The sequence below is a fragment of the Trichomonas vaginalis genome, chromosome I (genome assembly GCF_026262505.1).
Source record: "Trichomonas vaginalis G3 chromosome I, whole genome shotgun sequence".
Classification (NCBI taxonomy): Eukaryota; Parabasalia; order Trichomonadida; family Trichomonadidae; genus Trichomonas; species Trichomonas vaginalis.
Genome location: NC_067203.1, coordinates 21,348,668 through 21,375,109, shown reverse-complemented (window position 1 = coordinate 21,375,109; position 26,442 = coordinate 21,348,668). Strand labels below are relative to the sequence as shown.

At 33.2% G+C, this 26,442-nt stretch overlaps 12 protein-coding genes and 3 pseudogenes across 15 annotated transcripts, besides 4 other annotated features; 3 read left to right on the top strand and 12 right to left on the bottom strand.

The window, feature by feature from the left end:
- On the bottom strand, positions 1-471 carry TVAGG3_1025090 (repellent protein 1 family; the record flags this gene model as incomplete). Its single annotated transcript, XM_051254950.1, has 1 exon — positions 1-471. The coding sequence occupies one exon, from the start codon at positions 469-471 to the stop codon at positions 1-3; it is 471 nt and encodes a 156-aa protein (XP_051080524.1).
- Positions 1-20,823: part of a mobile genetic element that runs on past the window's edge.
- On the top strand, positions 2,580-2,735 carry TVAGG3_1025080 (uncharacterized protein; the record flags this gene model as incomplete). Its single annotated transcript, XM_051254949.1, has 1 exon — positions 2,580-2,735. A coding segment is annotated over one exon (156 nt), but the record flags the coding sequence as incomplete, so codon positions are not given.
- TVAGG3_1025070 (organellar and viral DNA polymerase type B) lies at positions 4,247-5,114 on the bottom strand (the record flags this gene model as incomplete). The annotated part of the gene is made up of 1 exon (XM_051254948.1): positions 4,247-5,114. A coding segment is annotated over one exon (868 nt), but the record flags the coding sequence as incomplete, so codon positions are not given.
- TVAGG3_1025060 lies at positions 5,645-6,492 on the bottom strand (annotated as a pseudogene). The gene has a single exon. A coding segment is annotated over exon 1 (848 nt).
- On the bottom strand, positions 7,022-7,576 carry TVAGG3_1025050 (organellar and viral DNA polymerase type B; the record flags this gene model as incomplete). Its single annotated transcript, XM_051254947.1, has 1 exon — positions 7,022-7,576. A coding segment is annotated over one exon (555 nt), but the record flags the coding sequence as incomplete, so codon positions are not given.
- On the top strand, positions 7,667-8,140 carry TVAGG3_1025040 (uncharacterized protein; the record flags this gene model as incomplete). Its single annotated transcript, XM_051254946.1, has 1 exon — positions 7,667-8,140. One exon carries the CDS (start codon positions 7,667-7,669, stop codon positions 8,138-8,140), a length of 474 nt encoding a protein of 157 aa, XP_051080520.1.
- Positions 8,367-9,194, bottom strand: TVAGG3_1025030 (KilA, N-terminal/APSES-type HTH, DNA-binding family; the record flags this gene model as incomplete). The annotated part of the gene is made up of 1 exon (XM_051254945.1): positions 8,367-9,194. One exon carries the CDS (start codon positions 9,192-9,194, stop codon positions 8,367-8,369), a length of 828 nt encoding a protein of 275 aa, XP_051080519.1.
- Positions 10,046-10,984, bottom strand: TVAGG3_1025020 (organellar and viral DNA polymerase type B; the record flags this gene model as incomplete). Its single annotated transcript, XM_001579090.1, has 1 exon — positions 10,046-10,984. One exon carries the CDS (start codon positions 10,982-10,984, stop codon positions 10,046-10,048), a length of 939 nt encoding a protein of 312 aa, XP_001579140.1.
- TVAGG3_1025010 (integrase core domain containing protein family) lies at positions 11,484-12,035 on the bottom strand (the record flags this gene model as incomplete). Its single annotated transcript, XM_051254944.1, has 1 exon — positions 11,484-12,035. One exon carries the CDS (start codon positions 12,033-12,035, stop codon positions 11,484-11,486), a length of 552 nt encoding a protein of 183 aa, XP_051080518.1.
- On the bottom strand, positions 12,610-15,609 carry TVAGG3_1025000 (keratin-associated protein family; the record flags this gene model as incomplete). The annotated part of the gene is made up of 1 exon (XM_051254943.1): positions 12,610-15,609. One exon carries the CDS (start codon positions 15,607-15,609, stop codon positions 12,610-12,612), a length of 3,000 nt encoding a protein of 999 aa, XP_051080517.1.
- Positions 15,627-16,402, top strand: TVAGG3_1024990 (annotated as a pseudogene). Its single transcript has one exon. A coding segment is annotated over exon 1 (776 nt).
- TVAGG3_1024980 (uncharacterized protein) lies at positions 16,599-17,213 on the bottom strand (the record flags this gene model as incomplete). The annotated part of the gene is made up of 1 exon (XM_051254942.1): positions 16,599-17,213. One exon carries the CDS (start codon positions 17,211-17,213, stop codon positions 16,599-16,601), a length of 615 nt encoding a protein of 204 aa, XP_051080516.1.
- Positions 17,632-18,483, bottom strand: TVAGG3_1024970 (annotated as a pseudogene). Its single transcript has one exon. A coding segment is annotated over exon 1 (852 nt).
- Positions 20,142-20,823: a terminal%2Cinverted (terminal inverted repeat of Maverick-1B transposon ID:TVAGG3_1024960).
- Positions 20,824-21,367: 544 nt separating this feature from the next.
- Positions 21,368-23,441: a mobile genetic element.
- A 200-nt stretch (positions 23,442-23,641) lies between these two features.
- TVAGG3_1024940 (uncharacterized protein) lies at positions 23,642-23,818 on the bottom strand (the record flags this gene model as incomplete). Its single annotated transcript, XM_001579085.1, has 1 exon — positions 23,642-23,818. The coding sequence occupies one exon, from the start codon at positions 23,816-23,818 to the stop codon at positions 23,642-23,644; it is 177 nt and encodes a 58-aa protein (XP_001579135.1).
- Positions 23,819-24,163: 345 nt separating this feature from the next.
- Positions 24,164-25,033, bottom strand: TVAGG3_1024930 (uncharacterized protein; the record flags this gene model as incomplete). The annotated part of the gene is made up of 1 exon (XM_001579084.1): positions 24,164-25,033. One exon carries the CDS (start codon positions 25,031-25,033, stop codon positions 24,164-24,166), a length of 870 nt encoding a protein of 289 aa, XP_001579134.1.
- A 651-nt stretch (positions 25,034-25,684) lies between these two features.
- Positions 25,685-25,722: a mobile genetic element.
- Between the last annotated feature and the right edge of the window lie 720 nt (positions 25,723-26,442).

Sequence of the window (26,442 nt, the reverse complement as noted above, 5' to 3'; positions counted from 1 at the left end):
TCAGTAAGGAAACGCAGGAGTTTTACGATTTATTTGAGAAGTAGGTTCTGGTTTAAATGTTGGAGTCGGTTTAGGAGTTGACTTTTGAACAGGAGTTTGTACTTCCATAGGTTCAGGAGTCATTGAAGGTTTTGCTTGTGAAGGCGTTGGTTTTGACGTTGGTTTTGGCGAGGGTGTTGGAGTTTGTTTAACTTCAGCTACTTCTGTATTATTTACAACATTTGCTTTATTTCTTTTCAACATCATAACTGCTCCTGCTGTAGCTAGCAAACCTAGTGGGAGACCATATTTTATATAAGGACTTGACCAAATGCTATTTTTGACAGGAGCTGGTGGAACACCTAACCTTGGTGAGACTGCTCTTTGCCATTGTGCAGCTCGTAAGAAATATTCAATAGGTGCTCCATAATCGTTTGGTAAAGTTTGTTTCATAGATGATGAAGGTTCACGAGAGCTTGATGAAGAACTCATTTATAAGCTTTAAAATAAACGTTCATCCTTTATTCCTCACTGTCGTCCGTAGCTAAGTTATAGTCATCTAATCTTATTATCGGGATTCCATTAGCACGCACCTGAATGGCAAAGCAACAATCCCTCATAAATCCAATAAGTGGCTTTGGTACATTTTCAGTTGCTAGTTCAATAGGTCCTTTAACAGACAATTTGTATGTTATTGGAGCAGTAGATGTTTGACCTTGCTGGAAGCAAAAGTCCACTTCTGTTGGAAAACCACATAAGAAATGTGTGTTGTCATAGCTATCCCATTTATGTTCCACACTACCATCATCCACCAATGACCTCATAACATCTTCATTAAATCCTATCATATCATTGTTTGTATTGCAAGCGTTCGCAACCATTTCATAAAATACAGGTCCATATGATTTTTCAGGTTCTGCAGCATATTTCCATAAGCTCCCATGGAAAGCTGAAGATATTTAAACTTAGGGTTCTCAAAATTAACATAATAGTTGTCTTTCTTTCTAAATAGTGCCCAAATACTTTAACATTAATAGGCGTATAAGCTGCTGTAAATATTGCACTTGAACTATCTGTATTCTTTGAGAATGAACCGTCCATAGGAATCCAATCCATAACTTTAACAGGAAAACATAAAGCCTCGTTTGTATAATGTTCTACAAGTTCTGTATAAATGTTAGGGTCTAAAGAGAATGACTTTGGATGAATGAAACATTCATTAAAATCCATCTTTGTTCGAAATAGTTGCTGGGTTACAGTTGTAATAGTAACTGTTCCACTAGCTTCTACTGCTTCGTTATCATAGTGAATGGTTCATTCCATGGAACAAATTTATTTGTCGGTGGATTTGAATCTGAAGCAAATGCAACTTTAAGAGTTGGATTGAAAGCAATGATATCATTTACAGATATAGATGTGCATTGTAAGGCGTCGCTACTGAACTTTACTTTAAGCTGAATGTTTCCTGCAAAAGCTGGAATAAATCGAATAGCTTCTAATGGAAGGAATCTTCTAACTGGAATTCTTAAACGAAGCTTAAAATCAAATGATTTTCCTGCTGTAATTGGACCACTAACAATTTGTCCTGTTCTGCATGTTCCCGAATGACTCCATACATCTTCATGTCGAGTCTTTGAGAAAACATCTACTTTCTTTATTTGTTCGGTAGTTTGTGAGTTTGAAGTTATATATGCTTCTTCTCTTGCGTTGTCTTGAGAATATACGATACGACCATTTGCAAGGATTTGATATCCAGCAACTGCATAGAAAGCGTCATCGAAACCAATCCAAAATCCTGGTGGGTTTGTTTTATTGGAACCTGAACCAATTTCTTTATCTACAATAAATTGACCTTCCATTTTATACGTAATGAATGTATTGTAAAGGTCCAACATATTTTCACCAGGAGGTGAGAGATTGAATGTTACCCATGTGTTATCTTTAGCAGTTCCAGGTTGTGATGGAATCTTTGCGTCAGAATATTTTCTATTAGTGTCACCAATTTGAACTGCATTGTCTATGATATCGAAATATGAGCGAATCTGATGAATATGCTCTGCTGGAGTAATTTCGTTTAACTGTTCGTTCTGCATGTATTTACTTCAGATAAAAATATCTATTTACTTCATTATTCCTCACTCTTCTTCTTGGCATTCGTGGTGGAAGTTTTTCTTGACATTTTCAATGAACTGTACATTCTCTTTTGTCTCAACTTCTTTCACTGGCGGGTCAGGATTCTTTGACTCGGTTTTGTTTTTCAATGAAATTCACGAACTTTGCAATAAGCTCTTGGTTCGTTATTGAAAGTACATCTGGCTTTTTTCTTCTTGTTCTTTGGTGGCTCAGTTTGAACAGAAGGTTTTATATGGGCTTCGTGGACTTCACCCTTGCCATACACCTTAATGTTGTCGCTTTCTGCATTCGCTAATGGAACCTTTCTTTTTCTTACGTATATTTTACCATCTTTACTCTGACTTACGTAATAGAAAGGATGTTGTATTCTCTCTTGCGTCATTTAATATAATAGACTCTCGCTCTGATTTTGACAAGCTCATTTTACATCGGTTAAAGTTTTAATTTTGTTTTTTATCTGCAGTCAAATGACTCAGACAAGCCCTACGGACAAGACCCAAGGGGTCATAGATGTTGAAGCATTGAAGAAAGAAATTCGTGAGCAAATTTTATCCGAACTGAAGGAACAAAAACAAGAACAAAAGCCAGAGAGACCAAAGAGAAAACTTAGTGAAAACAACTTGCTGCATTAGCTGCTGAAGACAAAAGAACCCAAGACTACTGGCGAAGAAAGCTAGAGAAGAAGCTGAAGCAAAAGCTAAAGAAGCTGAAGCAAAGAAAGAGTAAATGGTTTATTTTTTATCCGAATTAAATGTATAGACAAATACCTTTATCTGTTGCGTTCAGTAGTGAAAACCCTGACGTCAAAAATAAAGGGGAACAGAGTAACGTTTTAAGTTTTCCAACAGACTGGATTGTGAACATAAATGAAGAGAAGTACATTGGCATAACATCTATGTATATAACACATGCTTTCAGAAAGGTTGACTTTATACTTCAAGTCGAGATAGAAAATGACGAACAGTCTTTAAGCGCCCAAAACATTCACATATACAAATACTTTAAAGACGATACAACATTGTTGCAATGTATGACTTCATTTAATGAGATGTTCGAGAAAAAGTTTAACATTGAAGTACAAACTTTACAGCCTTTACGTGAGTTTCTTGCACAACTGAAAGAAGAAGGTAGTCAGCCACAACTTATAGACTTTCATTATGAATTTAATGAAAATGAAGATGGAACTCATGACTGTCAGTTTGTTATATATTCACCATTCAATGAAGTAGCTAAAAAGAAAAAAAATCCATTACGTATAAGATTTCAAATCTCTGAACCAAGTGATGATTTCAAGAATGTTTTCAATTATGATGCAATGCTTCCGAGGAAAAATGAATTTTCAAAGATTGTAACACCTGGTATTTGGGATAGAAAGCAAGCTATATTATATTCAAACTTAAGTAAGGGAGTTGAAAATGAGTTCATTGGTCATACAAGAACTTCACCACTTCCTAACCCTAAATACTATAAATTAACTGGCTTCAATCGTGAGTTTTGGATAGACATGTTCTCCACTCATGACCATAACTGCCCAGTGTTCTTACCTCCAGACCATAAGGACTGTCTCTACATTGAAGCACAACTCTTAAACTCTACCATCGCAGTATTGTAAATGACCACATGGGCTTCGCCCTTGCCGCTAGTTTTATTTTTATCACGAATGACCTCATTGCTGACAAAAATAAATGACCTCAGAACTTCAACTTACGAATAAAGCTTGTTTTAGTCGTTATTGAGAAGTTAAACTTCTCTTCAAAGCAAGGTTGACATGACTTACATAAGTCGAATGCAATCTCTTGACCGTCATAAAGTGCTTTATATAACTTCATAACACTGAACTCAGAGTCTTTGTCATATGTTCCTTGCGGAACCATTAAACCTTTATCTTCATCATAGAAACACTGAACAGAGTCAGGAAACATTTCATTAGCGGTTAAAGCAATAACATCTTGCTTCACGCCTTTCATTCTGCAGTGAAATGCAACTTCATTTAAATCATTCGTGAGTAAGTCTATGTAAGTCTTCTTTCCACAAAATATTGACTTGTATGCTAAACTTTGTTTTCCAGGTGTTATTTCTGCGAAGTCGCTATGAAATTGACCAAGGTTTTTACCAATGAGAACTCTTCCATAACGTTTCTCAAACTCTTCAGCTAAACGAGGGATATCTTCATTGTAGAGATGCATACTGTCCGTATCGCTATAAAAGATGTCCATTCCTAAGTCCTCAGCAGTACAGAATACTTCACACATTATTCTCTTCGACATAGACAGAATGTTAACACCAAGTGGACAGAAGTTAAAGTGTCTGCAAATGCTTTTCGTTAGCTTGAAAATAGTTTTATCTGAACCATCCAAACCTTCGAACTTCACTATATGGTTGTAGTTTCTGATGGCATATCTTATAGCATCTTTGTCATTTACTATGGTTATTTTTGACTCAATAGGAGATAGAATAGTTTTGCCATAAATACTGTTCAGAATGAGCTTTATATTTTCTTGCAAAGGATTTCCTTCTTTCTTATACTTTAACCTTAACTCAAACAACTTCTTTACTTCATCTCTTATTCTAATATCTCTGTTTCCATCGTAATAGTATCCTTGCAACACTTCACATTTGACACCTTGATATTTTATGAGGTCTTGTAATGTTATATGGTCAACATACATTAAACAGCAAGTGTTTGAACTTCTGGGAACGTTAAGTTCTGGATTTAGTTCAGGGTCACAAACTATTAAAGGAAAGTGTCTATGTATTCCAATCTCTGTTATCTTAATGAGAACAAAGAAGCCAGACACAAACTTTTCACCAATGGGTTCCTTTTGGTCGTCATCGAATAAATGTCTCATGAGATACTCTGTGCTTAACATTTCTTCCTTCAATACTTTCGGTATACCTTCTAAAGTATAGAGTCTTGCAATTGCTGAAGGGTATAATGAAACAGCGTCGAAGTCAGCAATGAGTTTCTTTTCGCTCTTTTGTTTAATGTTATCTGACAACATACATCTTCCACCTTGAATACAGCGTGAAATAAATTCTCTTGGTTTATTTGAGAGATCATATAAATTTCCATTCGGGAAGTACACTCTGTTCTCAGACAATTTGTTAGCAATTGAACAAATACTAACGTAGTCATAAACGTTTAAATCAAATTCTTTCAATATGTCATTGCGGAACTTAACAAAACCTTCTCTTAAAATTCTTACATCTTGTTTGCAATAAAATGTACTATACTTTTCTAAGTCGAAGTGGTTCTCATCTATTCTGCAACCTTTGATGGAATCTATGTTTTTCATGAATGTATCAATATCTTTTACAAACTTACATGCTTCAGAAATGACACCAGTTCTGTTGTCATTTGCTAACAAAACACTGCTGTAGTAGTTGTATGGAAATACTTCTTTCGGTCCTGTTTGTAAGTTAAACATAGCAGGAAATAGTTTAAGCTTCTTATTTATAACACTGTAAGAGTCTTTTATAATAATTGCCCTTCCTTTATATAAGCCAGTTATTTGCATTGTTCGTGAACCTTTAATGATGGGAGTTCCTTTCACTTCTGTCATGTGTCTTAAGATGAAGTTTATATCATAACTGAGGTTATGGAAATATATTAAACTCTTGTCAGGAAGTCGTTCCAAAAATTCTGTTGCACAGTTCTGACCCAAATGCTTTCACTCACTGAACCATCTTCACTGTCGTAACAGATGTTAAAAGCTTTATGAAAGCCGTCTGTGCTAACTCAAAGTCAGCAAAGAAAACGTGCTCAGGAATGAACTTGCACTTATTTTTATTTACTTCTTTTGGCTCAGCTTTCTTCTTCAGTTGTACACAATACTTTGGAGCATATGTCAAATCTTTAAATGGTGCAAGGTTCTGTTTATATAAGTCAGTCGTATATGTGAAAAGTTCTCCATAAGAAATAGGTTCGAAATATTTGCACTCCCACAATGTTTTCATAACATCCCATAACGGTGTTGTTCTATCATAACGAACTACATATTTGTTCTCTCTCTTTGTATAAATCTTCATCTGTTTTCAATGTTCATTCCACCACACTCCTTCAAGATTTCTATATAGTTGCGAATGAAATATGTTGTCATTGGTAATCTTTCATTTAGCATGTAGTGGTCTTCAACAAGAAGTAAGTCAAGAGTTCTAACAGTTTCACATTCTTTTGGTATGTATCTCTTTATTTCATTATGTCTTGAGTCATTGAAGTAACCAATGACAATTAAATGCTATACCTGTTGCGTCAGAAATTTCTTGTACTTTACTTTGAGGAAAGTCTCTAACACGAATGACTTCTCTCATGTGGTCAATAGTTTCTTCATCTACTCCAGCCTGAATGCAAGCATAAACGAAACAATTGTCCTCTGTCATAAGTGTTGCAGTTCTTTTGTTCAGTTCATTGAAGATTTGGTAGCGTTCAAGATTTATAGGTAATGTGCAAAGATACTTCCAGAACTGACCGCTTCTCTTCTTATAAAACTTCTTTTCACCATTATCTTTCCAAAAGCTTTCTATAAGTGCTGGTTTCCTGTTTGCTTAAGAGCTTCCAAAATGGCTTTCTGGTCATTTGTCAGTGTGCTTTCATCTCTATATGGTCTCTTTTTTGGTTTGCCTTTCTTTACATCTGACATCGTTAAGCCTTCATATTCTGTTAAATCATACATCTTTATTTCGGTAAGATTCTTTATGTTTGTCAAGAAGAAGTCATAGTGCATTTCAACAATACCTGCAGCATTTGCTTCTATCTCTGATATAAAGTTCTCCTTCAAGAGCTGATGTAGTAATGTTCCAATATTATTGAGGTTTAACGTAGAACATTCATACTTTCCACCAAGTTTATAACATACCATCCATCTTTGTTGGAGTTTATTTTAATCTTCTCTAAGAGTCTCATGAAAACCTTACCGAAATGTTTGTGTAAGTAGTCTCTGTTTGGTTCATCTAAAGCTTCGATGTTAAAGTCAATGAGTCTATTGCCTGACTTCACATTTCTCTTCCTATTCTCTTCATCTTTCTTTAACCATCTCTCACCTTCTTTTGGTTTGTCGTCAATGGAACGAATGACATCGTTAGCTTTGCGAACTTGTTCTATAGCACTTTTAAACATCTCTCTTCTCTGTTGTTTCAGTGTGTCGTCTCTTCTTCTTGTTTCACCAACGTTTGCATTTGTTATGTCAAACATTTCTCTTCTTACTTCATGAGGTACTGAACGTCTATGATATAAGTCAATAGCAACGTCATTTAAAGGAAATGCTCTTGCATGGACTTCGTCCTCGCCGCGTTGCGGCTTTATGAACTCATGAATTCTATCATAACTTATTGCACCATTATAGTCTTTAATGAAGTCAGCGAGTGCTTTTTTGTTTGTTGCGTAATGCTTTGCTACTTCTATGTTAGCTTCTGTAAGAAGTTGTTTTATTTCCGAGTGTTCTAACTTAGACAACTTCCGATACATCTTTAGTAGGAAATAAAAAAATATTTTTTGAAAAAATTAGATTAGATTTTTTAAAGTTATTTTTCAAAATAATTTAATATTTTTATTTTAATGAAACACATGCAAGATTGCAAGTTCTTTTCATACAATGCTCTCGCTACTGCCATCAAGAATGAGTTCAATAATGCTTCAAATGTTAATGTTATCTTTAACAAGAAGTTTGTGAAAGAATCTAAGTTTGGTCAGTATGTCAGACCATTAGCTATCGTCATTGACCGCAAACGTTATACTTCACAAGAGTTAGCAGTAGTTTTGAAACAAAAGAGTTTCTTCGTGAATGTCAAAGATACACACTATACTGTTATAAAGAACTCTAACGTTGACTTCTTCAGTATTGCTTTAAATCTTTCCGAACAGAAAGAATATAAGAAGGGTGAAACATCTGTGAAATATTATTCTTCATCTCTGAAGACAATAACGAACAAAGATGTTATACAGAAATTCTTACCAAAGGTTGAAGAAGCTTCTATTGACATTGACGAAGGAAGTGAAATGGTTGAAGAAATAGACCCTGAAGCTATTTAAGCAAAAATATATTTTTGAAGAACTGAAAGTGTCACTACGTCACCATGTGTCACCAGGTTAATTAACTTCTCTTAAAAAGTGTGACAACATGACATTTAGACAACAGCAAAGGAGGAAGGCATTTATGAAATATTTTGTATAAAATTCCAAACAGTCAGTCAGTCAGTCGTCATTGACTGACTGTAAAAAATAATTTCAAAGCATTGAACAAAAAAATTATTTTTGTTTATTCTTCCTCTTTGAAGTTGTCGAAATATTCTGTTATTTTTTCCTTCAGTAATGTTAAGTCTTCTTTGAATGTAAGTATTGTGCAACCTTTGATGTCATAGTGTGTTTGAGGAAGAGTATTTTTGACAATTTCCTTTATTTGTTCATTCGGTGTCATTGAAATCGGTAAGTTTTCACGATAGAACCAGTTTCTGTCAGATTTATATATTTTAGCTAAGTCATAAAAGCTCTTGTTGTTTCTTCTGACTAAATGTAACATAACCATATCTTTATCTTCTTCTTTCTCCAACTCTTCAGTATATATCATATACCTATAACTCTTTTCCTTTCCTTTTGGTACTGAACGTAGTATTCTTTTCTGTATGCTTTTGTCTTTGGATTCAATGACTTCATCTTTTGCTTGAAGTTTCTTTTCCAGCTCTTCACGTTCTGCTTTATATAGTTCATCTAACATCATGAAAATATAACAAGCATAACGAGGTGAAGCCCACATTGCTACAGCATTTACTAAAAGTCTATGAACATAATAACCTTTCAAACCAGGAGCCAAATTCTTGCGATTTTCGTACGGAATCTCTTCTCTCGGTTTTCCGAGGGAAGCAATCATATGAGGAAATTCTTCTAAAAGTTCTTTTGTCTGTTGGTTTTCAAACCAATGATATGCTTGCTTTGTAGAACTAAGAGCATTCATTATACTTTGCATTTGGTACATGTCATCTTTGACTGAACGAATGAGACGTAACTGTTTGTTATACTGTATGTACTCGTATTCTTCATTTATGGCTTCATGAACGATAGCAGTTGTTGTGTTCTCTGATGTTGACATTACTGTCTTTACATACAAAAAAAAAATTTGTTAGAAAAAAATTAGCGTTATTTTCTGACTTTCACAAAAGACCAAAAATAAACGCTTTACATGTATTTTTCAGCAACTTCGTCAAATAATTTTATAGCTTTATCTATCTCATCTACTTCAAACGTTTCTTTACCTTTTATGGGAGCACCATACATTTTCTCAAACTTTTCAAGTAGTTTTGTTTCAGCAGCTCTCATATCATTAACAAACACAACCTTGACTCTATTGACTGTACTGTCATATCTTTGAGTTATATTATATGTTCTTCCTATCTTATATCTCTTTGTATTGAAGTCCTTCGGTTTCTGAACGATATAAAGTAAGCCTTCACTGCAACGTTCCGTATCGAATGAACCATAAGTTATGAAGTTATATCCAACAACTGGGTCAATCCATAACAAAACTATTGGTATAAGACTTTTGTCGATGAGATATGCTGTAGTTCCATAGAATCTTACTGATATCATAAGCTCAGGATTTCTTGTCAAAATTTTCTGAGTTGAAGCATTTCTAACCCAGTGGTTTGTTTTCTTTTCAGATGGAGATATAATGTCTGACAAAGAATATTTGTTGTATTTCTTTGAGTATCTTACGTTTAAATCACCTATTCTAACCACTTTGGTGTCATTGTCAATCTTTCTAACTGTTTCAAACTCAATGTTTGTCATTTCTGTTCTTACATACAAAATAAAAATAAAACTAACTTTATTTTTTCTATCTTAAGGAAATTCATTATTTTTGTGCTGAATTCAGCAAAATATATTTTCGGGTAGATGGTTAGATCTAACCTCATTTCTACCCTCATTTCTACCCCAGTTATTTTATAAACATTTTACATGATATACGTTATGAATTCGTGAGATTCTAAACAGTTTTGTAGCTTCTATTTCTTCTTTTAGTACATCGAATGTTTTAACAATGCCGAAGGTTTCTTTATACTTCTTCTTGACGTCAGATAATAGGAAATCGTCAGCAGTTGGATAGTTTTTGTTCAGAAATGCTAACATGTCCATTTTATTTTCTGCTGGTTTTTCTGCTTCTTTCTTTAAGTCTGCATAGTCGTTTCGCATACGTTCTATCTCTTTGACGGAGTAGTTATATTTCCTCATTGCTGTTTTACATTTAGAACATTGCGGATTCATTTTTGCGTTATACATTGAAATAAAACCAGCTAGAACAACCAAGGCGTCAATGGTTTTCTTTAAATCTGAAGCAGTTGGTTTTATCTGTTCATTCCATACCTTACCTCTTCTATCTTTATCTCTTATCTGCCATACACATTCTGCAACTAATGAAACAAAGTTGTCGTATGTCTTAAACTCCCCAGATTTATATATGTCAGAGATGTTCTTATATACCATGTCGCAATCTTTGTCCATAACTTTATGGTTGCAATGATATCCTAGAAACTCATAATTTACTTTACGTATGAACTTCTTTATTTCTACTGAGTCAGTTGGTTTCACTTCTATTTCATCGAATTCAGGAATAGTGAGCTTTTGTTGTTGGATTTCAGGCAATTTGGGTAAATGGTCAATAATGTCCTGCATGACATAAAGATATTCTTCATTTTCTTCATCCTGTGCGGTACAGTCTAAATTACTTGTTAAAAGTTCTTGCTTTATCTTCTGGATTTTTGTTTCAAAAGTATATGAAGAAGGAATAAAGCTTTTCATCTCTACTAACATAGATGTTGGATTCATGACTAACGAGTTTGGTGCTGTTGTTTGAATTGTTGTTGTGCCGATTGTTGAAATCATATCTTTTATACAAAATAAAAAAAATAAATAAAATAAAACTAACTTTATTTTTTCATCTTAAGGAAATTCATGAAAATTCAAGACCCTTTGGGTCTCGCCGCTTAGCGGCTGAGGTTAGAAATGAGGGTAGAAATGAGGTTAGATAACTGTTATTTTTGACGAAGTGAAGATTTGCACTTCGTCAAAAAATCCCTGAAATCAAGAATTAATCCCGTCAAATACAAAAAAATGAGGGTAGAAATGAGGTTAGATAACTGTTATTTTTGACGAAGTGAAGATTTGCACTTCGTCAAAAAATCCCTGAAATCAAGAATTAATCCCGTCAAATACAAAAAAATGAGGGTAGAAATGAGGTTAGATCTAACCATCTACCCTAAACATTATTTTTAGTCATGGACTTCGTCCTCGCCGCTTTGCGTCTTTATGTTAAAATAAATGGTACCATTAATGATATCATGACTGTTCTCGTTCATGTCTGATTTACATCTAATGAAAAAGTTTAGAAGAATTTTCTTATTCTTTCTGGCATATTTTTATCTTTCCAGTACTCCCGCTCTAATGGTCCCAGATGAGTTGGTTTAGATTCTCTCAAGTTCTTAGATGGTATAACATCTTCAACGCCTCCTTCATATCTTACTTTATAAGTGTCATCGTTTATGTTATAACCAAGTATTTCAATAACCACTCCTCGCTTTGCTTCGTCAATGGTTTCAGCAAGTTTGCCATTACTACTTTCGACTAATTTATGTCGAGGGTAAAATGCAATGGAGTCGTCAGCAGCTTTTATAAGATATCCATTACCTTGCGTAGAGTCTACGATATAATAGTTTCTACTTAACCTTAAACGTTTCTTTGTCAACGGTTTGTCGTCAAGAACTACACGAACTTTTGTACCAGGAATGAGGGTAAATTGTGTTGAATTTCTGATATTTTGTGTTTGACTTCGTTTCTTTTGTATATACTTTTCTTCTTGTTGTTGTGTCATTGAATTTGGTGTATGTCCTGTTGTAGAATGTGTTGAGGAATTATATACTTCGAGAAAATGTTTCATTGTTTCTTCGGTAAGGTCTCGCTCTTGATTTAAATCTCTGAGAGTCCTTATGAAGCGGTTTATGATGCCGAGTATGTTATGGTTATGGTCTTCAGTAGTGTAGTGAGTTATGTTATGCTTAATGAGAAAATCTGTGATTTCATTGCTGAGGTATGCACTGTCTTGGTCTGATGTTAAAGTACTTGGGCTATGTTCTGCTACGAACTTTTGTAAAACTCTTAACATTTCACGAGTTCCTTTATTTTTCATTATATACGCAAAAGCTTTGCGAGTGTTAACATTAATGAAGATGAGGAATGGTGGCTTTCTTCCTTTCTTACTCTGAACGAGAGTGTCAAATTGGTATGCGTCAGGAGTGTTGGAGTAAATTGGTAAAAAGTAGTCGTAAGGGTTTATTTTTGTTTGATGTACAACATTTTTGTCAAAGAACCTTTTCACTTCAGCTCTGTTAGTAAATCCCCAACTTTTTGCAGCTTCATTGAACTTCTTAAATGACCTCCACGGTGATGATTCGAATACTTCTTTCAAGCTCATTTATGTAAAGTTAAAGATTTTATTCTAGGCTCAAGCGCGTTCATTGAACGCGGTACCATGCATAAACCGTCATAAATGGTGGCATATAATCTGCACCCGAGCCTGTTGGATTTGTTGTGAAAGTGTGTGAATGATTTCCTCCTGGTTCAGTTGGTCGAAAAGTCTTTTTTGCTGAATTGTTATAAGATGGAGATAAAACATCATTGCCAGCTTCATACTCTGAGTTGTATAATGGATGGTCTCTTAATGAGTGGCTATGGTCGCCAGAAAAGTTTGTAGTTCCTGTATGAGTGTGCGGAGGTAAGTTTGCTTCAGTAATTTTCTTCGAACCTCCTGTTTGCTTTGAAGAGTTAGCACAGTATAAGAATTTGTCTACAATCTGCTGCCATGTACCAAAACCTAAAACACTTGCTGGATTTGTTGAATTCATTGACGTATAAATAGAACCAACAGGATAAAATGTTTGAAGAATCTGAGCCTTCATTGTTTGAAGTTCATGTTTAACATTTATAAATCCTTTGCCATCTACAATATTTATATTGTTTGTTATTAAACCATTAGGAAAAGTAGGAGGATAAATTCTTTGTTCTTGTACAGTTGCACCGTTTCTTCCTGTTTTTGTTACTATTTCGATGCATGCTTTAATTTCTTTAATCTTGATTGTTTGAAATTCTTCATGTGTATGGTTCTTGTCGGCTTTTCCATTAAGCGCAGCATTTACTTCCGACTTCTTTGCATAATTTTCATCTACATAAGTTTTGTCGGCTTTCTTATCTAACATTGCTGGTAGTTCATATGCTTCAAAGTTTCTGGCATGACCTTCAATGTTCATACATTTACTATCTAAATTGTTTAGTGTATCTTTTACGCTTGTACTTGGATTCTCTAAAGGTGCACTTGAACCAAGGGTATAGTTCAATATTATGTCGTCTGCTCTAACAGTAGTGAAGGATTCATGTGTATGGTTCTTGTCGGCTTTACTGTCTAATGTAGCTTGAAGTTCATTTATATCGGAGATGTTGTGTTTATGAGATTTCAAAACTTTGTTCATTGCTTCGAGTTCAACTTTGTCAGCTTTACTTTTAATAGCATCTTCAAACGTTATTTTTGCCTTAACTCTCAATGTAAATCTTGGTTCAACTAATACACCGTTAACATTGAAAGTAGAGGCATAAATTTCACCGGTATAACCAAATGCTTCTGGTGCTTTAGCTACATCATACTGTACAGTACAGCTTATGTCATAACCTTTAGCACGAATGTATTTATATCTTCTTTCATTAACATTTTTTGTCTTCGCTTCATCACTTCGTGTTAAATATCCATGGTAGTCCGTTATAATCTGTTCCTCTGAAGTTATATAATGAACGTGGTTCTTGACTTTATCACTCAGAGCTAAAAGCTCATTTTTGTCTGCTTTTTCGGCTAATTTCTCATTAACATCATTCACTTCTAATTCAACTCTTCCGCCAGAACTCTTATTATCATTAATCTTTTTCATTAATTCGGTAATTACGTCATAAAGACTATATTCTGTTTTCGGTTTTGTAAATAATGAGTCAAAATTTCTTTTCATCATTACATCGCTGACATTAATGATATCACCAATTCCTTTTTCATTTATTCTCTTCATTAATTCTGCAATAATGACGAATATATAATCTGTTAATTTATTCTCTTCATCGAGGGTTATAGAATGTTTTGAAATTGAATCATTAACTCCTCTAAATAAATCAATAACTTCAGGATACACGTTTTTAATGTCTCGAATAACCCGACCAGTATCCTGTTGTTCATGTTCTTCGTTCCCGTCGTTACGTGGTTTTATATCTCTAACCATCATCAACGCAGCCATAACCGGAGGGTTTGTTGCTATCTGTTCGAAAATCCGTCCGTTATGTACGGTATATCTAAATAATTTCTTTGTGTTTGTTAAAACATTTGAAACAAGTCTTTTAAAACCATCTACAAAATTTCCTGTTTCACCTAATGTTCTTGCAGCATTTACAAGCTCACCCATTCCCGCTTTTGACCCCAAAAACGTCCATATTGCATTTATCTCACTCTGTATCGTTGTCCATTCCGCAAAACTAATGCCCGCATTAGCTAAGTTGAAAATGAAACTCAGTGGATCGAACTTAATTCCGCCTTCTTTTTCAATTTCAACGAACTCACTAACATGAGATTTTAAATATTCTTTCGTTAAAATTGTTTTCCCCGATGTTATGTCATTAACGAAACTATCACCGTCAAAAGTTAACGAATTCAATTTCGTCGTTGATGCTTTTATTTCATACACCGCTTTATCAATAGTTTTTGGCTCACCTTCTTTAGAAGCATATGAAACATTAATGAATGAATTATATGTATTCGTGAATGAGTTAAAATCAATGATTTTCATTAATGACGCCTTTAATGATTCATTTACTGTCGAATCCCTTAAAGTAATTAATGAACTGTCATTTATGAAAGGTACACTGCAAACCGTCGAGTTTGGATCAAATGCTGTAGTTGGTGCAGGAATATTAATGATATAAGTCATTAAATCATTAAGTGACGTAAATAATGTTGTCGTTTTTGATTTAATTTCTTTAGCATCTGTTATATACGGTAATTTTATTTCTGTAGTTTCTGAATTAAAGATATTCGCTAAAATGTTTTGTAAACTGTTTTGAACAGCTGTGTAAACCGTTGAATCCGGAACTCTTACGATTTCACCGTCCTTAATAAAAGGCATTGCACATGGTGTAGTGCTTGGGTCAAATCTTTTTGGGTTATGATTCAACATATATTCTAATGCTTCATAAACAGACCTATATATGGTTGTATTATCTTTTTCAATAATTTCACCGTCCTTTATAAACGGCATAGTACATGGAGTTAAAATAGGGTCAAACTTTTCATAGTCCTTCCATGTTATGTATTTCTCAGTATTTCCATCAGTGATAACAATATATTTGTCAGTAAGTGTGAGAGAGTATTGACCAAAATATAAACGTTTAGCTCTGTCAGCTTCATACGCATATGCAGCTATACTCATATTTTAATGAGAATAAAATGTTGTTCTATTTGCAAAGTACAGACCCAAACGAATACGGGACAGTAAAGCTACAAACAAACTTAGGTCTTCAGAATGAAGCGCTTGCTTTCAGAGTTGTTGACTTCAATACTATCGCAACTTTTGTCATAACAGATGAAACAGATTTCATGGAGATTGAAATAGATGGAAAGAAGCACGAAATAAGATTTCACAATAATGTAGAATATAAGATGGAAACATTAGCTGGAGTGTTAAATGCTCTCATAAATACTACAATAAACAAGGATAACGAAGAAAACTTAATGAATGTTAAACTTATTGCAGGAGTTTTGAAGTTCAGTTATGCGAAGGAGTTTAAGATACCACGAATGAGTCATAGAGTTCAATTGCTTCTGGGAGCATACCATATGACATTTCCTTTGAAAAGTGTTGACAAAACGATTGAGATGAAATCTGTTCCATACGTATGTTATGGTAATTGTTTGTACATTGAGTCTAAAATAGCTAATGTCACAGGCATTTCAGGAGTTAATAGTAAAGGTTCAGTAGAATATAAGTCTTTCTGTTATGAAGTAATTCAATGTTCATTCCAAACGTTCCTGTCATAGCAACTCATTTAGGTAAATGGGTTCGCATTAGTCCTCATAATTTGAAAGACATGCAATTCAGACTTGTTGACTTTCAAGGAGAGCCTGTAGAACTGAAGGCACCAGTGCGAATGACTGTTGAAGTTGACTTTTTAGAAAATATTAAATGCAACAGCTTACAAGAGAACTCAGAGCTAAAAATATAAAGTATGAATGTTATGTATTAGGTCATGAACTTTGGTTGTTGCTGTTTGATGAAACAAATGAATTAGTTATGTCAGTCAAGAGAACAGAAAAATATTGTGTTAGTGAAAACTGCACCAAGTCAATAAGATTAGGTTTGCATTATGAAGATGAGTTCGATACTGTTGAAGAAGTTTTGGATAGATATTACAAATTGTTTTAATTTACTAAAACATATTTCAAGCAAAGTTTATATTCTGTTGAAAGTTTTGTATACTCGTTCGAATATTTATACTTAAACTCAACTCCTGTAGTTCCTGGTGTTTCAATGATGCGGATGTTACCTATTTTCATGAATGGTGGCGTTTGACCACAGCATTCGATTTCAGGGTCGAGATAGTCAATGACACATTGTTTCCCTGTTATTCGTGAGATAACATTTTCAAGGTCCTCCTTTGTTAGAATTATTTGGTTCTTACTTATAAGATTTGTCAAAAGCTTCTTATCGTCTTTGAGTAAAATTGTTTGGTATAACTGAAGAAGGTAATGGTCTACGTTATCTGAAGGATTTGTTTGAACATTTGTGTAAGGGTTGTCGTTGGCTTCTCTTGAAAGAATTTGGTCCAGTGGTGGATACTCTAATTTAACATCTGATGTAGCGTTAGTGTTTGAAGCTGAGTTTAAATTCACGGATTTCAGCTCTGGTTCTGGTTCTTTCAAACACTCTGAACTATAGTTCTTTATGACAATATTGTTTGTCGTTCGTGAGTCAACATTTGATGTTGGTTCAATTGGAACATTAACGGCACCAGCTAAGATGGATTTGCTTCTCATTTCATATAGAATAAAAACCTTTTATATGTATGAAATGAACAATATACTCGACAAGGGTTTGAATGTAAAGCTAACGAATGAAAATATTGTTGAATTCACTGAGACAGGTGCTGTGTATAAAGATGTAGAATTACTGAACAAAAGAGCTAAGGGAAGAAGCAGGAACATGAACAAAGGGTGGAAGCCTATAAAAGTTTATGTCAATGATGGCTCAGGAGGTTCAAACATAAAGTATGCAGAAAGTTATAGAGTTTATGCTCTCAAGGAGAGCCTTCATTTAAGAACAGCTATTCTAACGCCATCCTCAAAAGCTAACGGATGGGGAAGTGGATGATATGAATGACAGCAAAAATATTAACAGAAATGGCGACAGAGATGCATGGAATTTGTTTACCATCAGTCAATTGAAGGTTAAGCTTTAAAACAATGTTGGTCGTTCCCATGGAATATTTTTGACTTTAATGGTATTAGTCATGATATGAATCTCAAGGTATGAACGAGGAGAGATGAGAGACTTATATGCTTCCCAAATTTCTTCAAAAGGTAATGTTATACCTGACTGTTTCCAAATGAGTTCAATATCATAGCGTGAGAAACCTTGAAAGATAACGAAGTCAGTTATGAGACGTTTTATGTTTAAAGCTAAAAACCTCCATGTTTGCATAAGTATTGCTACAGTTAAGTGATAATGTCTGACTTTAGTAATGATGTTAGCTAATGGTGAGTCTGGTTTTGACACTAAACCTTTTCCGGCGAAGTCGTCGCAAACTAATAAAGTGTTTGATGGATATTTTTTGAAGGGGTATTTTGAAAGTTTTGACAGAATGTAGTTTGTAAGTCGTTTCATATCGTAAACTCCTGAGTATTGACGTAAGTGGTGTTTGTCAATAATTCTTTCCATCTCCTCAGAAGTCTTTTGCATTCCTGACTGTATGAACTCTACGATGGCATAATATTTCCTCTTACGTCGAATGTAACGTTGAAGAAATTCAATGAGTTCACTGTCTGGAACTTTAACGACAGAGGCTTGAACTTTTGACATAAATGTTTTCGCTGTTGAGTCCATAGAGTCTGAAGTTGCTGATAAATGATTTGGTCATAGTAAAGTCGTTTCCTAACGCTCTGTTATGAGTATATGACGAATGAGGTTAAATGTCTTTCCTGAACCCATCTTTCCACAATAGAAATACACACCATTTGAACAGAACTCATAGTCCTTACTGAAAGGAAGAATAAGAGAAGAGTTAAGTTTGTCTGTAGTTTCATTCATGTCTTCATCTACGTCATGTATTAAATGCTTCATTTTATCTCCATTAAAAATGCAAGTCAGAAATATTCAGAACATAGCACCGAGTCTAACTGACAAGAGTATAAAGATATACTATGAACACGTTATGATGAAACCAACCAAAATTCAAGAAAGTCAGTATACTTATGAATATCCAAGACACTGGGTAGAGTATGTAGGAGGTGAGAAAGCTATTGAAATCAGACAGGTTCGAAGTATTCCAGCAGGAAGAACAATATTATTGAAGAACTTTAATGTTTTGAGTATAATGATGAAACAAAGAAGCAAGATAGTTTCCCTGTTGCTGTGTATGTGAACTTAGATACAGGAGATGACATGAAAGTTTTTAATACAAAGCTTCAAACGGTAGTGAGAGAACAATTGACTGCGGAAGGACATCCATTACCTTCAGAAGTTACCATAGCATATAATTTTGAAACAAACTCAATAGATTTTAAAGTCATCTCTGCAAAGAAGTCAGGTTTTACATTTAATGAAGCAGATGTCTATTCGAATGAAAACTTCAAAGCTATTGCATGGTTAGATAATGACGATTGCTTTAAGAAAATATTTAAATACAGTGACTCAACGATGTCAATAGATGACCTTCGTGGAATGTTACCATCGACGTTTACAGTAGAAGGTTCAGCAGGATTGCTTACAAGATTGTCAATTGGTGGTATTTGGTCTCGTGAGAACATTGTTATAAAATCCAGTATAAGTGAATTTGCTGAAGAATCTATATTATGTCTTTCAAACTATATGTATTCGCCGCCGAAGCATTATAGTATAACAAACTTTGTCAGTAAGTTTAACATAAGACTTGTCGAACCTTCTTCAATGAAAGATGTTGTGCTACCTAAAGATGGAAAGGATGGACTCATTATTGAGATGATTTTAATAGCATATTAAATGAGCTTGTTCTTGAAGGTCATTCATGATGAAATAACTGTTGTAGAAGATGTTAGCAATTGTTCAGACATTTTGAAGCGTATAGATGATATAAGAAAGAAGTTAGATGGACCGCAAAGCGGTGAGGGTGAAGCCCGTGAGAACGCTTATGTTTCATTGACTTTCTCCAGTAACGAGAACTTTTATGAGATAATATTGAAGAGAGATGATTTTAATATGGTGTAAATGGTAGCTTGGGCAGCTTTAGGCGCAATGGGAACAAAAGCATTAGCATTTGGAGCAAAAGCACTTGGAGCTTATGACGCAGTAAATAAAATGAGTGGAGGAAGGGTTTCGAAGACATTAGATGCAAATAAAGGGAAGATTGGAGGCTGGGTTGCAAAGAAGTTAAGATTAAATAAAATAGGGCTCATAAATAAAGCATCCAATTTGGTTGCGACTGAGTCAGAAAATGCTTTAGGAAAGGACGATGAGTTTGCAAAACACGCAAAAGACTTTAATGACCAGATGAAAGGTGAAACAATGCATTTAAATAGAGTCGATGGAACTAAAGAAAATGTTTCTTCTCCACCAGTAGTTCTTCCGTATGGTCCCTATGGAATGTATGGAAACCCTTACGAAAGACCATTTGACCCATTGACTGGTGGAAGTAACTGGTATCATTACGGACGAAGAAGAAAGACAGTCAAGTTGGAGACAGACGTGAAGAAAGCAACTAAAAAGAAACCAAGGAAGAGAGTTATAAAGCAATGAATTCAACAGGGTGAAAAAAGAGGTGAAAAAAGAGGTGAGATCTCACCACTTCACCTAAATTTATTTTTGCGCTATGTTTTCATACGTGTGAGGGTGGTGATATCATTAATTTTTATTGTATTTTTAAGTTTATTTTTATTTTATTTTTATATAAATGACGAAAACTATTGAGATAACAAACTACAACGGTCATGAGTTCAAGAATTTGTTCTTCGTTCCTTGTGAAAATACATTCTATCAGATACGAGGAAGAAAGGGTAAAGTTAGTTTGAGCGTTTATGACTACAAGCATAATGGAAAGTTTATACAAGCATATGATACAAACGGTAAGCGTGTTTCATTAGCTTTGTCAAAACTAACAGGTATAAACTATGACAGTGATTTTGACCTATATGAAGAAGAAAGTGAGTCAGAAGATTATGAGCTGTTATATGAAGCACAGCAATGGGAGGAGTTGCAATACTTTTGTAAGTGAGAACGTTTATTTTTTACATTAGTGAGGTGAAGTGGTTGGTGGCTTTGTAAATATTTAAGGTTAAGTTAGTGTTGTCGTTTGTGTTGTAAAATATACGTTAACGGTTTCGTAAAGTGTCAAATTCACATATCATGGGTAAGTAGGTGCGCAGTGCCTCCGTACCCTTGATATGTTTACTAACTGCATTTGAATTCAGATGGAGTAACAATTATTAGACATTACTGTAGATGGGGAAGTTGTAGTGCTAACTTTACCTTTGAAATGAAATCTAATCAATACAGATTTGTAAATGGACATCATTTTCATAATCATGTTGGTGAACCACCGTCTTTTAAATATATACATATATAAATATGTACATATATAAATATATACATATATAAATATATAAATATATACATATATAAATATATACATATATAAATATATACATATATAAATATATACATATATAAATATACATATATAAATATACATATATAAATATACATATATAAATATACATATATAAATATACATATATAAATATACATATATAAATATACATATATAAATATACATATATAAATATACATATATAAATATACATATATAAATATACATATATAAATATATTTATATATATAAATATATAAATAACAAAATACAATCAAAAAATAGTGTTTGAAAATTTAAGGTTAAGCGTCACTTTTCTATCGTCACTTTTTCGTAAATTCTACCACACTCCATATAAGTGGTGTGCAACCAAAATATAAGTTGGTTTAAACATATATTGCTATATCTCATGATCTTACTTAGTACTTTTAAAGTTAATTTCAGAAAAAATTTGACACAATGGTATCCGGCACATACAAGTGGTGTACAACCAAAATATAAGTTGGTTTAAACATATATTGCTATATCTCATGATCTTACTTAGTACTTTTAAAGTTAATTTCAGAAAAAATTTGACACAATGGTATCCGGCACATACAAGTGGTGTACAACCAAAATTTCATATCCCTAGTTTTACATTTATGTTTAGTTTTATTTCACCTATTTTTCAAAGATCATAATTGAATTAGATGGCCAAGCTATTCAAAACACGACCAAGCTTATCAAAATAAGACCAATATATTCAAAATTCTTTATTCTTTCAAATCATTTCATTTTAATGCAGATCCAAGATCACGAACTCACATATATTGAGTTGCTTAAGTATCGAGTGCAACAAGAAATCCAAGCAGGTTGTAGTTATTCATATAAAACTAGGAAAGAAAGAAATCAAATCCAATTTAATTGTAAGTGGCCGAATTGTCCATGTCGCTTCCTTGTTGATACACTTCCCGATGACAAGTACCACATACGAAAATGTATTAACACCCACAATCATTCTGCCCCTTTTCCAAACAAATCACAACAAATTACATCATATTTTTATAGATCTTATTTAACAAGATATTTTGAATCAAATCAAGACCGTGTTTACGCACAATTAAGGTGTTTCAAAGATCTTAATATCCCATTGATAGTGGGATCATTCCGGAAATGTTTCAACAATCTACAGATGCTTTAAAAAAGTTTTCAAACGCCTTCATGCAATCAATACCCGTTTCTCAGCGGATGATGTTTACATCTCTTGCAATTTTTGTCGACATGGTTAAGAGTCATTCTCCAGATGATCTCATCGAGTTTATTCACGAGCCAGATCGTATGATTTTCTATTACGCCCCATTCGAAGCAAATGCTTTTTCACATCAAATACAAACTTATCACATTGATTCCACTTATAAGCTCTTGCGCTCTCGCATACCATTTTATGCCGTCACTGGCAAATTCGGAATCAATTGTTTTTCCGTTTTGTATTTTTTCGTTTGGCCCACACAAGTGAAAATATACAAATTTGTTTCACAGCATATTTTGGCTCCATCAATCGCGAACCATCTTATTTTTCAATGGACTGCGCACCTCAAATCACAAATGCTGTTGAAACAGCCATCCCCTTATGCCAGATCATTTGGTGTGGCTTCATGTGTTGCGCGCTGTCATGAGAAAGGCTGAAAGTTTCAAGATCGTTCCAACTTTCGAAACTTTCTATAACTTAATGAAGTTATGGTCTTTGGTTCTGAAGAGGAAGAAAATTGATCCTGATGGTTTACAACAATTTAGAAGAAATTTTAAATGAGGAACCTGCTGCCCGTGAATACTTTGACCAACAGTGGCCGCCATCATTGACAGGTGGATGCTTCGCTATAGAAATGAAGGAGATGGAACAAACAACATCTCGGAATCACATTTCAAGGTTTGAAGCACCAGTACTTCCCAGAAAGGCGAAATCTTCGACTCGATGAACTGTCATCGAGTTATATCTTCCAGTGTTGTTCCTTTCATTCCTGATTAAGTTGCAAATTAAAGGTCTGGATTCAGAGAGAAGTGTTAAAGTTATCAAAAAAGTCACAAGAGATTTCGAAGAAATGACACAATTTAAAAAAGTCGAATGCATCAGTATGCTTGAAGCTGTTCAGAAAGGTCTGAAAAATGATACACTTGATCCCAACATTGTTTACTCAACATTAAAAATATTATTGCAAAGAAAACATTTGATTTAATAAACATTTAATTTATTATAATTAATTTTTTATTACAGTATAGTAAAAAATGCTATAAATAAATTATTATATTTTATTAAAATGTGACTTTTAATAGTAAGTGAATAAAATAAATCAGGAATTGGGAAAGAAATAAGGTTAATTAAAAATAATGAAAATTACAAGTTTAAGGTTAATGAAAAAGTGACAATGGGCGAGTTTGTCCCCCACTCATTGAGTGAATATATTCATTATTATAAATTGTATAACATTTGATAATATCAGCTCATTATTATACGCTTACCACCAAAAATCATTTTTTTTCTAAATGTCGAGGTAAAAAGAAAAATTTAGTCAATAAAACAATTGTTTTTTCAAAAAAGATAAAAAAAAGTCAAGATTAATTATTGAAAACAGGTGAATTATCGACTAACTATGGTTGTGGTTGATCTAGCAATGTGTCTGGCAATGTGTAGTCTCCATTACCAAGTTGAAGTGTTATCTTGTCTTGTTCTTGGGTGGCACCCTCATTAGGGTTCTTTGTTTCGTCCCATTTAACCTCGGTTATATATCCGGCCTCGCCTATGACAACTACGATTGTTACATTCATTTTTTTTGGGCGGGAAAATTTAATTTCAATGAGAACTTTTTTTTGCTCACAAAAGTTAACTTGATTATGATTATTATATCTTGATTATGATTATTTTTGCTACTTATACCTAACATCATTTGAGTCAAAAATAATCGTTGTGAATACCACTCCCTAACAAAAATTGAAAGGGAAATGATATCATTTGAACTTTTTTTTTGTAAAGCTTTCAATCTTTCTCTAAGGAAGATGACAAGAGGAAATTCTTCTTTTATGCAAATACTAAAAACTAAACATTTTTTGTTCCATTAGCTTAGACACATATTTACTGCCAAATAACATGATTAACAAACAATTAATTTAAAATCACATTTTCTTCACTGTTACTGATTTCATTCTTTCTTTGATTAACTCTTCCTTCTTATCAACATCTTGAATAGCTTCAATTGCCAGTGGATCGATTTTTTCTTCTTTAACAGGTTTCATATTTCGTAGTTTTCTTCTTTTTTCTAATTCTTCTAAGCACCATTGCTGTCCAGCGATAATGTATTTCTTATCGTTGGCATCCTTTTGTGCTTTGGTACTTTCAAGAGCTGTTAAAGCTTTCTTTCGGAGCATATTTTCTCTACGTGTTCTATCTAGTGTTAATTGCGTGAACATATCCTGTCTATATTTCTCTACTTTTGCAACGTGATTTCGCCTTTCAGCAGCTGAAAAAACTGGAATTCCTTTAGCATCACTAGCAAAATTTGAATAAAATGGATGTTGATTAACATTCATCTTCGTTACTTGCTTTAAATCATCTGTTGATATGAATGTAGGATCATCTAAAGCTTGCCAAGGTGTATTTTCCAATTCAATAACAATATCTCGAGGAGAAACTTTTGCTGAAACTGGTTGACTCTGTGAGAGTCCTCTGATTTTGCGTGTTCCCATATTTTCTATTTCAATAAAGCATATTTTGTCTCTTGTTGAAGAATCTAGTTTTGGTTTTTGAATTTCTGGACTATTTTTGATGCCAAAATGCCTTTTTTCGAACTCATTGACGCTTTGCTTTGCTTCAAAACTTTCTAATTCTTGATTATATTTAAGGCGAGATTCAATGATTTTATCCGTTTCTTCCATTTTTGTTGGGGAAAAGGAGGAGTAATACGCAGGAATCTTTTGTGTTGCACCTGTTTGAACATTTCCACGAACGGGACTTGATATATCTTTCGTACGAGGAACTGTTAACATGATAAAATTTATGTACGTTATTGCAGATGCGTCAGATTTTGGTATTGGGGAAAATGATTATGTGCAGAATTGTATTGAATATATTAGCGACATCATTGAAATCAGAATGTGGACAAAATAAAATCATGAATTGATGCAAAATTAATAAGGATTTCATTTAATTATCTATTTAAGACAACTCAGAATTATATGAATAAGTTTAGAACTTGCATATGTTAAATCCGATACTATATATTTGCGATACGCCAATTGTAACTGGAAATATTAAAATGTAAAGGGTTTAAGATCTTAAAGCAAACACAATCTTTCGATTATATGAATAGACAACGTATGTTGACTGCAAATAATATATGCATGTAGAACTCTTTCATTTTCGGAAAATAATCGATTTCACAGTGACATTTCGTCAATTTTTTGAAGCGAAAACAAGCAATGTAATTAAACAGACTGTTAAGGTGAAACTTCGCTTATAAAAAAATAAATAAATCGAGTTTCTAAATTTGCAGTCGTTGATAAAATTATAGCATTTATTAATAGACATTAATTATTTACAGATTATATGTTTCTATTCGATCATTCATTTTCAATTTATGCATTTTATGCAAATTTTTTCAATTAAAATAGAAACATGATAGAAATAGAATATAGAACTGTTGTAAACAGAAATTCATCAAAAGTGACACCTCAGAAAAGCTAAAATATTGAATTTTTGGAACTTTTGATAGAGCACGTTTTTAAATATTAATTAAAGTAAATGTATATTTTGTAAAGATTCTTTTTAATAAAAAAATAAAATTTTGAAGAAGAACACAAAATCTTCTGAAAAATAATATCACATAAACTCATATTATTTTCTAATATATAACTATTTTATATAAAAATCAAATTCAATGATCTTAAAAGCGAAGGATAAACCTCAAAATTTACGAATATAATGAGTGGGAATATAATGCTTATCTATCATAAAACCATATGAAATATCAATTTTTGCTTTACGCCTAATTTTTGACGACAATTAGCAAAAAATGTTAAATGTTAACACTCAGTCCATTTGAATATGAAAAATAAAATTGACTTCGATTAAATGTTTTTATTTATCATGCAATTCTTCTTGCGACCAAAGGTTTGGAATAAAATTTCAAAAAATAAGATAGCTTAAAAAATAATATACGGTAGTGTTTACTAATAGATGAATAGTATATAAATTCTATTAAAATGGATTTGATCCAAAAAAATATATAAAATTTGATCATAAATAAAATCGTTTTAAATTACTTCTTCATTTAAATTATAACAATTATTTTTGGTTTTATATTTTTTTGGATCAAATCCATTTTAATAGAATTTATATACTATTCATCTATTAGTAAACACTACCGTATATTATTTTTTAAGCTATCTTATTTTTT